The sequence below is a fragment of the Heloderma suspectum genome, chromosome 2, assembly GCF_057233095.1.
Source record: "Heloderma suspectum isolate Gila_16-S chromosome 2, 16-S_ref, whole genome shotgun sequence".
Lineage (NCBI taxonomy): Eukaryota > Metazoa > Chordata > Lepidosauria > Squamata > Helodermatidae > Heloderma > Heloderma suspectum.
This window is the reverse complement of record NC_139459.1, coordinates 206,101,590-206,115,073: the sequence shown is the minus strand read 5'-3', so window position 1 is coordinate 206,115,073 and position 13,484 is coordinate 206,101,590. Positions and strand designations below refer to the sequence as shown.

General features: G+C 44.6%; 1 protein-coding gene across 1 annotated transcript in view; it reads right to left on the bottom strand.

Moving 5' to 3' along the window:
* Positions 1–855: 855 nt before the first annotated feature.
* The window catches only part of LOC146353867 (ABC-type organic anion transporter ABCA8-like), a 129,193-nt gene continuing 116,564 nt past the window's right edge, over positions 856–13,484 (bottom strand). The window contains exons 34-38 of the mRNA XM_084837521.1: positions 12,280–12,399; positions 6,938–7,078; positions 4,435–4,514; positions 3,937–3,992; positions 856–3,461 (exon numbers count right to left, since the gene is read on the bottom strand). Of these exons, the coding sequence (XP_084693647.1) occupies positions 3,369–3,461; positions 3,937–3,992; positions 4,435–4,514; positions 6,938–7,078; positions 12,280–12,399 (490 nt within the window). The 3' untranslated portion in view covers positions 856–3,368. The remainder of the gene's footprint in view (positions 3,462–3,936; positions 3,993–4,434; positions 4,515–6,937; positions 7,079–12,279; positions 12,400–13,484) is intronic.

Genomic DNA, 13,484 nt, shown 5'->3' with positions numbered 1-13,484 from the left:
CACAAGCTGAAAGGTATCCATAACATGATTAGATGGTACACCAGCCTCGTCCATCACAGACTCTGTCAAATGGCATCCAAGTCAGCATGAATACAAGTGATTTTATCTGCAAAGTGTCCGGCAAATTGTTCACAGCAGGCCTTTGAGGGTTTGGGTTGTTGTGCTTCAAGGCCTACACCAAGAGGCCTTTAACCACATGGAAGAGCTCTACTGGATGACACTGAGGAGATGCAATGGTGGCTGAGAAGTAAGATTTCTTCACCTCCATCACCACCACAGAATAAGATCACAAATGGATTCTTACCTGTGTTCAATCGTATTTGTTCCGGGTCTTCCCCCATTTACGCTCTAATCGTTCACACAGTTGTTTCATCGCCCTCAGCTCCTCGGAATACCAAGAAGCTGACATGGTTCTATGATTAGGTCAAGGACATTTGGGAGCAATCATATCGATAGCCTAGGTCATCTCCTCATTCCAAGCAGTGGCCTCAGGAGGACCACCGGCTAAGCCTGCAGGAAAATTCCCAAGAGACCTCAAAAATCCATCCAGATTCATCAGCCTCTGGGGGGCAGACCATTCCTTGTTAGAACTGTTAATTCATTAATTGATTAACTGCTTTTAAACCACAAGATAAAAGAAATAATGGGTTTGATCAAGGATTAGTTATGCTTAGAGTAGACCTATTGAGATAAATGGGATTTATACTAGTCTTGACTAACATGTCCCATTGATTTCAGTGGGTTTACTGCAAGCATGACAAAGTCTGGATCCAACCCACTGTTCATATAAATTCAACCAAGAGTACATCACAACAGTCTTAAATCATATAAAATCAATGAGAGCAGACAACGGGTTGCATCTAATAATTTATTTATTTATTACAACAGTTATATACTGTCCTTCATCCTATTTGGATTTCAGAGCAATGTACAACCAACATTTATATCATAATACAAAATAGCTATAAGACAGTAGATATAATCCTTCAAAGCATAATTAAGATTTGCAGAAGACAAAATGCTTGGATAAATAAAAATGTTTTGTCTGGTGACAACACTATTGAAACTGAAGTGCCAGGTGAGCCTTACAGGGGACGGCATGCAATAATTGGTACACCTCTACTGAAAAGGCCCTCTTCCTTGCAGTTGAATAATGTGCCTCTGATAAAGAGGCCACCTACAGATGGACCCCAGTACAAGATCCTAATTGTGGCTTTGGACTAGTGGAAAGGACTTCCGCTCACGCACTGCAGTGCATGAGACATACAGAGATGTACAAATATCAGCTTGGCTTATCACCTAGGCCTCTATCTGTCCTAAAACTTTAAAACAACAACAACACACACACAACTCCTTGTGGATCATATCAAAGCTGTAACTACTCCAGCATCCTGTTTCCCACAGTAACCAGCCAGATGCCCATGAGAAGCCCACAACCATGTCTTGAGGGAAATAGCCCTCTGCCCCTGTTTTTCTCCAGTGACTGGCCAAGCCAGTGCCTTCAGATTTCTCAAGCCATAGTGGATAGCTATTGACAGACCTCTCCCCCTTTTAAAGCCATCTGGACTAGTGAATATCACATCACCTTCTGGCAGTACATTCTAGAAGTTGATTGTGTAGTGCCTGCAGTCTCGTTGTCTGTCTTCAGCCTACTGCCCATCCATTTCACCAGGTGACCTATGCTGGATTCTAACATTATGAGAAAAGGAGAAAAATCTCTATCCACAGTTTTTATAAATCTCTAAATTCCATCAGCCACAGAAGCTTTGGCCTGCGCTATCTCGAGCCTGGGCAGGTTGATGCTTCCTTAGGCAACTCAACCTGGTGGCCCCCACTTCCCCCAGGAGGACCACCGTATTGCTGCTGAGTACAGCTGCTCCTCCACTCAAGGGATCTACCAACTTCAGTGTATTGCTGGATCCCTTGTTTGATGCACTCACTTTTTTTTGATGCACTCACTTTTTATGGTGCAGCCACACAATCTTCTTTCCTGCTATATATTCTTCTATCTTCTGAAGCATATGAAAGTAACTGGTCAATGTTTGGAAATATACTTGCCAAAAACAGAAACAAACTAACATGTGAAATAGTAGAGGAGCCTTCAGTTCTCTGACATCACATCAGTGGTGATAAAAAAGAAAGTTCCGAATCAGAAGCAAATTATCTTTTAGGACATAATCTGTTTAAAGGAAGCACTGAAAGTAGTATTCTCAAGGACATATGATTCATTCTTTAAATAACATGACACTAGGTTCAATTTGGCTAATTTTGTCCACATTTACTATTGCTCATATTGAGGGTGATGATAATACAATACAATACAAAACAGTTCAATGCTATTTAACTCAATATCCATATTTACTGATCGTTTTTAATACTGTGAGGCTGGAGGTGACACTTGTTAGAGAACGTGAAACAATGTGAAAGAGGGGTTGTGGCTTGTGAGGCAGCCGCCTCAGGCAGCTGATTTGGGGTGTCATGAAAGGTCAGCAAATTGTGAGTTCTTTAATATATTAGTAGTTTTACTGCCAGAGAGGGGAAGCGGTGCTCGTGCGATTCTCTGTTTCAGGTACCAATATAACCTGCTGGATCTTTGGTACTCTGCACCTGGACCTGGGGCTGGGGAGGAGGCACCGTTTGCTGCTCTGCCTCAGGGAGCAGATTGTCTTGAGCAGAACCGGGATGTCTACATGCATCCCAGTGTCACCTCTGGTGAACAAGGGCTTCAGACTTTTGTATGGTAGCTTTTGTTTCTGGCTAATGCAACTGTATAGAGAGGAGACTACTTTTTATAGCAGACTCTTTTTCACTATACTTTTGATGATATATTCAGTATTCGTTTTTGCCAGTTTGAAAAGTGGCAGGGGGGACAGATGCTTGGTACCTTGGGGATGGGTTACTGAACCATCTCTTAACACCAGGCATATTTGTAATTATTATTTGCATAATAACCATAATTATTTGAATAAATTAAGGCACTTACACTTTTCAAATGTATACTAATAGTGCAATTTTATGTGCTAAGCTATACAGAATATGTTTTAAAATGTTTATTTTTTTTCTCCCTTGCCCCAATTTCAGTCTTTTTCTGAAAAACATAACAAAGCAGAAACAGCCATCCCCCACATGGGTTCAAATTTTCCAGAAATGTTGCACCTCCACATATTACTGCTATGGGTATTAGTGACACAGACCTGTTAGCATAGCATAGAGAGGACAGTGAGGTCCTTTCTCCAAGCGGTTTCCAGTCTAAGGTCCAAACTAGACAAGGCAGAGACAGTCTGCTGTGGGCCATCTGCCTTAGATCCTTCTCGGTTCAAGAGAGCAGCACTTCGGTAAACACTGGCATTTCAACTGAGTTATTAAACTTAGAGATTAGCCTCATGCAGGTGTTTCCATTCAAAAGTTGTATGCAGAGCTGTATCAAAATACTCTTGCTCTCTGCAAAGTTCTAGGAAAACCTAATGGACACAATAAAAACATAGTTTCTTCAGCCATGTAAATTTCCTCAGCCATGTAAGAGCTTCTAAGCTGCAGTATGCTGGGCTGTTTAGGGTTGTTGCTGTTTTTGTATTTTTGGCCCCACCCCTTTTGCCTCTCGCTTCACCCCCTCTACCTTCAGCCTCGCCCACCACTGGAATGAGGCCCCTGAGTGCTTATCTGAAATTCAGTGTGTCCCCCGGGCTGAAAGAGGTTCCCCACCCCTGGGCTCTAATGATCCCCCGAAGTTATTTTCTGAGCCTAGCTGAGGAGGAGGTCACCAGCATCTCTAAAATGTTAATTTACAATGAACCCATCATTCTGAATGCAGAGATCCACCATGGGGGGGGGGGACATGCACAGCTCATCCATGCAGATTAAAACTTCCATTTTGGGGTATAGCTGTTTTTCCCCACTGCAAATACCACCATTTATTATATTTAAAAAATACTTTACCTGTTCGAAAGTGTTCAAAGAAAAGCTATACTCCTCAAAGTTGAAGCTTTGTTTAGCTGTGAGGACATAAAATTACACCAATTATGTTCTGTTGACTTTGGCCTCTTTGGGATGACGCTTTCCCTCACCTTCCTTTTTCACAATGGGGAGCAAGATCAGGCCTTCACGACTCACCCACATGACATACTTTCTCTCCCTTATCCCCAGATGTCCACTACTTCAAATGTTTGAAGAGGGCACACACATGTAAAATCCAACACACATCTACCCATTTCCTTATGTGTTAGATGTTGCATACGTATACCCTTTTCACATTCTACACCTGTATCTAGATGTCCAGAGATGCTAGAGGCAGAGAAGTCCCTTTGAGTGAGAGGGAAGGTGTGATCTTTCTTCCCCACTGTGCATAGAGGGAAGGGAAGGGACAGTGCCATCCAAACAGGGCCTTACATATCTTCACTTACAGATAGCTGCATAGTATATTCAGTTCTGACATACCTTCCTCTAGCATGGAAAAGGCTTTTGACAGAGGCAGTGCATCTTCCATTGGGATCTTGTAGACCAACAAAGTGGATATCCTAAGGGGGGGGGGGGAACAACCCAGCTGTCAATATAGCTTTGATCCAAAACAGTACCGGCAGAGAAACCAGTTTAACACAGAAGGAGAGCAGGGGCCAGTCTACATGGCCGATTTAATGCGGTGGTAGAGCGCCTTGGGATCATTTGCAACAGATGACACTGTAGCCAATCTGCCGCCATCCTGCAGCATCTGTCCCAAAAATGCGCATTTTCAGAAAGTCCTTTACTCCATTGTTTTGCTTAAATGAGGCTCCAGAGTGGTTCCACGGCAGTGTGCTCCATCGCCCCGCATTAAATCCTGGGCATGCCTCTGTGACCTGGCTGTGACTGGCAAGTGAAGTGGTCAAGGAGTAGGGCAACCCCTAACCCCCCCATCCCTCTTTTTTCCCAATTGTAGTAGGGCTGCTTTCACAATAAGTGGCTTCCTTTTCCCATTCATAATAGCAGTAGCTGGTGGAGTAGCTGGTCTATATGCAGTGAACAATAAAGAATACAGAGAGCCGAAGGAAAAAGGGCAGCCAGTAGCAGGGGCCTGCAGCCCCTCTATTTCAAAGTCGTGTTACTGTGATACACCCAGAACTTCACAGTGGTGTGATACACCTACAACTAAGAAATTCCCAGAAGGGAAGGAGAGAGGGCACTACGGTCCTCAGCGAGAATAACTAGGCTAACTAGCCTACCTTTCTAGCTCTAGGGCGCGCTTTCGAGGCTTCAGAATCACAATGTACGTATGTACTTCCTTTTCACCAGTGGGACTAACCAGCCTCCATTTCGCAGCCCGTCCCCATTGAGAGACGTGATTATGCTCTGCTTGTGTTACTTTGCAGCTTGAAAAGTGCACATGAAGGGGAATAGGGGGTGGGAGCTACAACACCCTGACAGTTTGCTGGAATGGGTCAGAATTGCAAGGCGGGGTGCCCTCAGGGTGCCCCTCCAAATGCTCTAGTGGATAACAGCATAATTTAGCTTCTTCATTAAGAAGGGGACATAAAGGGGAAAGCGGGTGGGAGCTATAACTCCCTGACTGTTTGTTGGAATGGGGTGACCTTGTGGTGGTGGGGTGCTCTTAGGGGGAGCCTTTGGATGCTACACTGGATAACTGAGGATTTCAGCTTCTTCACTGAAAAGTATGCACATTTTTAAAAAGGGGGTGGGAGCTATAACTCCCTGGCAGGTTTCTGGAATGGAGTGAAATTGCGCCGGTAGGGTGCTCTCCGAGGCAGCCTTCAGATATTGTACTGGATAATTAGAGATTTTAGTTTCTTCAATGCAAAGTGCACATAACACTTCAGATTTTTAAAGTAGTTACTTTCCCATCCATAATAATGTAGTGGCAGGGGGAAGCCAGGACAGGGGCAGGACACAAGCCTTTCCCATTGGTTGAGCAGCACCTGCTGGGTTGATGAGGGTCAGTTCTACTCTACCCTCCCAACCCAGAAGTATGTTGATTTCAAGTGCTTTGTGACCTGTGAAAAGTGGGGGTTTAGGTATGGTATATTCCACTTTTCTTGCTCTATGTGTTCCTGACGGACCAAAGCCATTTCTGGGAAAATGCAGGTAATACCCTGAAGTGCTTCTCCTTTTGTTGTCATGTAGATAGCCCCCAGGATAAGGTCCAGGTTGGCAGGGAAGGGGAACAAGGAGGTTGAATCCAGATCTCTCTCTCATTCTCTCTCTCGTACACACACATACACACAGAACCACTGACCACAAAGACTCCAGCTTTTTAAAAGAGTTCCATGTGTACAGCATGGGCTATTGGGAAGGGAACTGCATGCATGGTTCCTCATCCAGCCTGAGATACACACAGAGAAGCCAACTGCATCAGGGCGTATGAGTTTGTCCCAAAACTAACAACTCCTGCTTACTATGTGGAAGGACTGTGTGTTAATAATGGGGACTTACACCAGTCTTCCCCAACCTGGTGCCCTCCAGATGTTTTGGACAAGTTGGACTACTACTCCCAGCATTATGGAGGGCACCAGGTTGGGGAAGGCTGACCTAGACGACTGAGTGAAAGGAAGGTGCAGATGGGTATTCACTCCCATCTTGTTAATCTAACTTATTTATTTATTACATTTCTATCCCGCCTTTTTTCCTCTTGCAAGGAACCGAAGGCAGCTTACATTATCCTCCTCCTCTCCATTTTATCCTCACAACAACAGCCCTGTGAGGCAGGTTGGGCTGAGAGTCTGTGACTGGCCCAAAGTCACCCAGTGAGCTTCCATGGCCGAGTGGGGACTAGAACCTGGTTCTCCTGGCTCCCCGTCCAACACTCTCGCCACTACACCACACTGGCTCTCCTCTAAAGCTCAGGAAGGTTAAATAAAATGCAATACAAATAAAAAAAGAATATAAAATATACTAAAATTTAATACAAGATTTAAAAAAAAAACAAATTGTGAGGAGGTTTTTCAGTTACCTTTCTTGACGAGCCGCACATGGGAACATCTGTAGAATCTGAGTATTCAGAAGCTCACCTTGCTCAACTCCATTTACTTTTATTTGCAGCAAATAGTTTTTGCCGAATTTGCTTTTCAGATACTGAATAGGACCAAGGCACCTGGAGGAAGGAAGGATCAGCATACAACATAAGGTCACAAAATGCAATTAATGGAGAAGTTTCATAATCTTACCTTGAACACTACTGCAGGCTTTCCCTAGTTGATCTAAGATACATATTGTTGTCCTTAACGTATGCTACTGTATAAGTATTCACAGAGTAGTACTTTTATTATGTTAGAGAACTTTAAGTTAGCTGAGCAATCTTTAATTCATTATAATTCTTTACTATTCTTTATTTGAATTGTACCCTGCTTTTTTACCAAGAAAAATGGCACTCAAGGTGGCTTACAATTAGGGCTGTGCACGGACGCCCCGCTTTACTTCAGATGCCGATTCGGACCTTCCAAAGCAGCCCCACTTCACTTTGGACTGATTTGGACCCAATCCACCTCACTTTGGATATGGATCTGAAGTGCGATTCGGATATCCGAATTATTTGGATTTGATGTTTTCCCATTGACTTGCATTGGAAAACAAACAGCCATAACCTTTTCAGTTTCATGATAAATACATAAAATTTGGGGTCCTATCAGCCCCTATGGAGCTTATTCCACCTGCCAAATTTCAGACAGTTTGGACTTTGGAGCAGTAGTTTTTATGCTAGGTGCAGGTAAACTTCTGTTGATTTTTTTTTCAACAGAAACTCTCAAAGCAAAGAGCTATTTTCACTGTTTCCACAGAAGTGCATAAAATTTGGAGACCTTTCAGCCCCCATAGAGGTGATCCCACCCGCCAAATTTCAGACAGTTTCTCCCAGCAGGTTTTGTGCTAGGCACAGGTAAAATGTGCTATTTTCAGAAACTCAAACCAAAGGTCATAAAGGGATAATCATAGAAGATAGGTGTTTAAGTGGTGATTAGGAGGAGGTCACTATCCGTAATCTCTGCTATAGGTTTTTCTGAAGTTGAAATAACACCTCCCCCCTCCACCCCCAGTACTACTTTCCTATTCAGCTTCACCTTGGATAACCTCAGGCTCTCTTTGGCTGAATGGAATACACATTACCTGGGAAAACAGGCTGGCAGGCAGGCTGACAGAAAAGTTTTGTGCTATGTGCTTTTTACAAACTCTCAAAGCAAAGAGCTATAACTTTTCACTGGTTGCACAGAAGTGCATGAAATCTGAGCAACAGGCAGCCCCCATGCCAAGACCCCAAAGATGCCTCATATTGGGCTTGCTTTGCCACACAGTGTAGTATTAAATTTAAATGATATATGTTAATGTGTGTAGTGCTTTGCCCACTGTATTTTGAAATGTGGCCTTGTGTGTAGTGCTTTGCCACACACTGTTTGTTTGACCACAACACAAGCACATACACAAGAGTAAAAGAAAAGCAAATACAGAACCTACCTACAAGCAAAGAAAAGAAAAGGGGTTTTAATTATGTTTTTTTAGGGAAAATATGTAGACTTCAAAAATGGGAAGGGAAGGAATGCAGGAATTGAGAAGGGTGGGGGAGAGGGGAGCCAAGAACAAGGAAAGGAAAGTGTGTGTGTGTGTGTGTGTGTGTATGTGTGTGTGTGTGTGTGTGTGTGTGTGTGTATATATATATATATATATATATATATATGGGTTTTTAAAAAAGATCAAGAAAGAAAGAAAGGAAACAGTACTAAGAAATAGTTGAATTGAGAAGGGGGGGCAAAGAACAAGGCAAGGCAGGAAACTAAAGTACTTTTTAAAAAATGATTCTTTAAATAACTTATCTAGAGAAAGAAAGGGAAAACTAATAAGAATGGTTGAATTGAGAAGGGGGGAGCCAAAGAACAAGGCAAGGAAAGAGGAAACTAAAGTACTTTTTAAATGTTTTTGGTTTTTTAAGTAAAGCATCTAGAAAAGAAAGGGAATAGTTGAATTGGGCTGGGTGGGAAAGAAGAATGACAAAGCTGTAGTACAACATACACATACACCCCCCCACACACACACACACACACAGATCTAGCTAACTAACCAACTCTAACCAGATCTCTCTCAAACAATTAAACAAACGCAGGCTGATCTCCAGTATATACAGTACTTCCCCCGCCCCACCACCACCACCATCACTGACTGGAGACAGCTGGGTTAAGTTCAGCCCAAATTTGGCAACTAGAGTTGCCATTTGCGAAAGCTCGCTCCCTCCCTCCTCCTCCTCCTCCTCTCCCCCTACCTGATCTTTCACAAGTTATACAGCCCAGGCTGTCTGGGCTTCAGAAGGCATCAGAATAGCTCTGAGTCTCCAAGGTGAGCCAAGGTATTTCAGTTTGCTTCAGAACACCTTGGTGCTGGTCTGATCCACTTCAGACCTCACTGAAGCATTCCCAAAGTAGCCCGATTTGCTTTGGCATTTGGATTCAGCACCGAAGCAATGCACAGCCCTACTTACAATCATAAATAAAACTGGATTAAAACAATAATGCATTAAAACAAATGCATTAAAACCCAACAATATCAGAATAAAAACCAGTGTGGTATAGTGGCTAGAGTGTTGGACTGGGAGCTGGGAGATCCAGGTTCTAGTCCCCACTCGGCCATGGAAGCTCACTGGGTGACTTTAGGCCAGTCACGGACTCTCAGCCCAGCCTACCTCACAGGGTGGTTGTTGTGAGGATAAAATGGAGAGGAGGAGAATGAAAGCCGCCTTGGGTTCCTTGCAAGAGGAAAAAAGGCAGGATATAAATAAATAAATAAATAAATAAATAAATACAGCATCTAACCCAACAGACCTGCTTTCACACCTAACACCTGCTTGAATAAAAAGACGTTTGCCTGCTAGTAGATCGACAGCAGACAGGGAGCAAACCTAGCCTCTCTCAAGAGGGAGTTCCACAGCCTAAGAGTGGTCAGTGAGAAAGCCACCTGTCAGGTCACCACAACCACAGTTTCGAAAGAAGGATCTCTCCCGAAGAACTTAACACCTAGGCAAGCTCGTATGGGAGAAGGCAGTCTGTCAGTCAGCCTGGTCCTAAGCTGTATACAACTTTATAGGTCAAGACCAGCACTTTGAATTCTGCCCAGAAACAGACCAATAATCAGTGAAGCTGGTGTAACAACGGAGTCATGTGCTCCCTGGTCAACAGTCAAGCCACAGCATTCTAGACCAGCTGAAGTTTCTTAACAGTTCTCGAAGGCAGCCCCATGTTACAGGATGTAGCTAAGGCAGATATGACCATGGCCAGCTCAGACATCTCTAGGAACAGGAGCAGTTGGCACACTAGCCTCTGCTGCTCAAAGACACTCCAGCCCGCCACCAAAACCCGGGCACCCACATTCAGTGCTGAGTCCAGGAGTACACTCAGACTGTGAGCCTGAATCTTCAGGGGGAGTGTAACCCCATCCTGCCCACGTTGAATCCCTATTCCCTGATCTGCCTTTTGACTAACCAGGAGCACCTCTTGTCTTGTCTGGATTAAGCTTCGATTTGCTTGTCCTAATCCAGTTCATTACCAGCATCAGAAACTGAACAGAAATGGCTCTGCCAGTAGTGTGTGTGTGTGTGTGTGTGTGTGTATGTGTAACGCAACTCCACTGCAGCACTTTAGCTATAGCGCTTTAGCAATGTTGACACAATATAGGCTTTCTGCCAGCAATACTTATGGGGGAGAGATGTGCAATTGAAAGTTTGTCCCAATCCTGCAACCCCCCAAGGGTTTATTTGTGCCATCCCCTTTTGTTGCACCCAGGATTTTCCCTCCTCTGGGGTAATTGCACAGGGTTTTGATGGTACAATAGGTGCCTCCCAACTAGGAGAGGCTGAGTGTGAAGTCTGGTCCTGATCCTGCAAACCTCCAAAGTTTTATAGCCACCACTCCCTTTTTGGTGCACACAGGATTTCTGCTCCTTTTGTAGTTATAGCTCCCAGCCCCTTTTCAAGCTGTAAAGTAACACAAGCATCAGAGAAGTGGCAAAGTTAAACATGCATCAGAGAGGAATCGCAATTTCCTGATCGCGCAGACCCGATAGAGCAAAGTTACACATCAGAGAAGCAGCGAAATCAAGAGATTACAGAGAACGGGGAACAGCCACTATTTTGCACATAATCACAGCTGTCTATGGGGACAGGCAGCCTTGCAACACTCATTGGCCACTCGCCGAGCCCTCCAGCAGCTGGTGCAGTGCATGAGCAAAGGCAGGTGGAAGATGGGGCTTGGTGACCAGGGTCAGGAGGGGCGAGTGTGGGGGAGTCCGTCAGACTCCACCCTGTTCCCGGACACCCGTACCATCCTTATTCACCACTACCCTTACCCACTCAGCCTGTCTCCTCTTGGCTGCTTTAAGCTGAATATGAACCAACAATGTGATGTGGCTGCGAAAAAAGCAAATGCTCTTTGGGGCTGCATTAATAGAAGCACATCTTCCAAATCCCAGGAAGTACTAGTCCCCCTCTACTCAGCACTGGTTAGGCCTCATCTGGAGTAATGTGTCCAGTTCTGGGCACTGCACTTTAAGAAGGATGCAGACAAACTGGAGAGGGCTCAGAGGAGGGTAACAAAGACGACCAGGGGACTGGAAACAAAGCCCTATGAGGAGAGACTGAAAGAACTGGGCACGTTTAGCCTTGAGAAGAGAAGACTGAGGGGAGATATGATAGCGCTCTTCAAGTACTTGAAAGGTTGTCACTGAGAGGAAGGCCAGGATCTCTTCTCAATCATCCCAGAGTGCAGGACACGGAATAATGGGCTCAAGTGACAGGAAGCCAGATTCCGGCTGAACATCAGGAAAAACTTCCTGAGTGTCAGAGCAATACGACAATGGAACCAATTACCTGGGGAGATGGTGGGCTCTCCCACACTGGAGGCATTCAAGACGAGGCTGGACAGCCATCTGTCAGGGATGCTGTGACTTGGATTCCTGCATTGAGCAGGGGGTTGGACTCGATGGTCTTATAGGCCCCTTCCAACCCTACTATTCTATGATTCTATGAATAGGCCAAGATCCCAAGAATGGCAAGGGCCTAGCACAGAAGTGGTAGGCCTTACTTCTCCAAGGATCCTTGGGCTGTACAAACTGAACAGTATCCATTGCAACTGGAATGACCAACATTCTTTTTTTAAACTATTGAAAGTAGTTTAGTAGTTTATTCTTTTTTTAAACTATTGAAAGTAGTTTATTTTTAAACTGTGAGATAGAAGAATATGAGAATATGAAGGATCTTTTCCCTCATCAGCACATTCATGGTATCCTAATATGCTAGAAAATGAAATGCATGATGAAGCCCACCTCAGCTGTCCTGTCACCATGACGGCTACTCGGTCACACACTGCCTCAGCTTCTTCCATGTGGTGAGTTGTCAGAATGGCTCCTTGGTCCTTGTCCTTCAGAACCGTGTGAATTGCATTCCTGCACACAACAAGATTTTTTTTTACAATAAAGGAGTATGGAATCAGACAATATGGCCTGTTCTGAGCATTTTGTTTTTAGGGGCAGAAGAATGGAGGTGTCCACTTCAAGCTCCAAATCATTCAAGTAATGAAGAGGCAAAGTGCATAAAGGTGATAGCAATAGAAAAGAGCCTGTAAAGGCAGAGAGAGAGAGAGAGAGAGAGGCCAAAGAAGTAAAGCCACAAGACAAGGAACAGCATCAACAGCCTCAAGAGAGGGAAGAGCTGTGCTGTGAGTCAGGCAAGAGCTCAGGTCTGCAAGCTGGTGTCTGGGAGGCCAAACCGGCAACTTCTCGCCAGGCTTCAAGCCCCAACCAGACGCTTGTGACATCCCTATCCCCACCCCTGCCATAGAGGGTGGTGGAGATCACACAGCTTTTCTGTCAGCACAGAACCGGGTGTGCTGCCCCAAGCTCCTTTGTCTTTGCCCTGTTTTTACAGCTGAGTCTTGCTGAGGCCAAACTCCCCTTTCAAGGAGTGGTATGGACAACTGGAGGATCAGGGTGGCTGTAAGGGGTCATGGAGGCCACACACACTTTTCCCCAACACAGAACCAAGTGTGACTAGGGGTGTATGAGAATTTTGGTTTTGTTCATAAAATTTGCAAGCATGCCCTGTTCAAAGTTTCAAATGCGAGTGTGAGCACATGCCCACTGGAAATATTCATAAATTGTCGAACAGGTACTTGCATTTGTCTTATTCCCAATTCCCAGTTTGATTTGTGCAATTTTCCTCCATAGACTGAATCAGCCCCACCAATGGAGGAGAGTTCTGCAAATTAGGAAGTTGGCGCAAATTTGGGGAAACTTGCACAAATCTGCCATTCAGTCCCTGCTTGACTTGCACAAGTTTCCCATTCATGCAGAGTGATTGCAAACACGAATGGAATCGGAAATGAGGTGAGCGGTGCCACAGTGTCTGGAGAGTGCTGGCGATCTCAAACATCCCTCGTTCACCCATCCCTACGTGTGGCAGCACCCAACCCTTCCGAACAAAGGGAAGGCACCATTCTTCAGTTTAGCTATTTATAATGCATTGCTTAAGT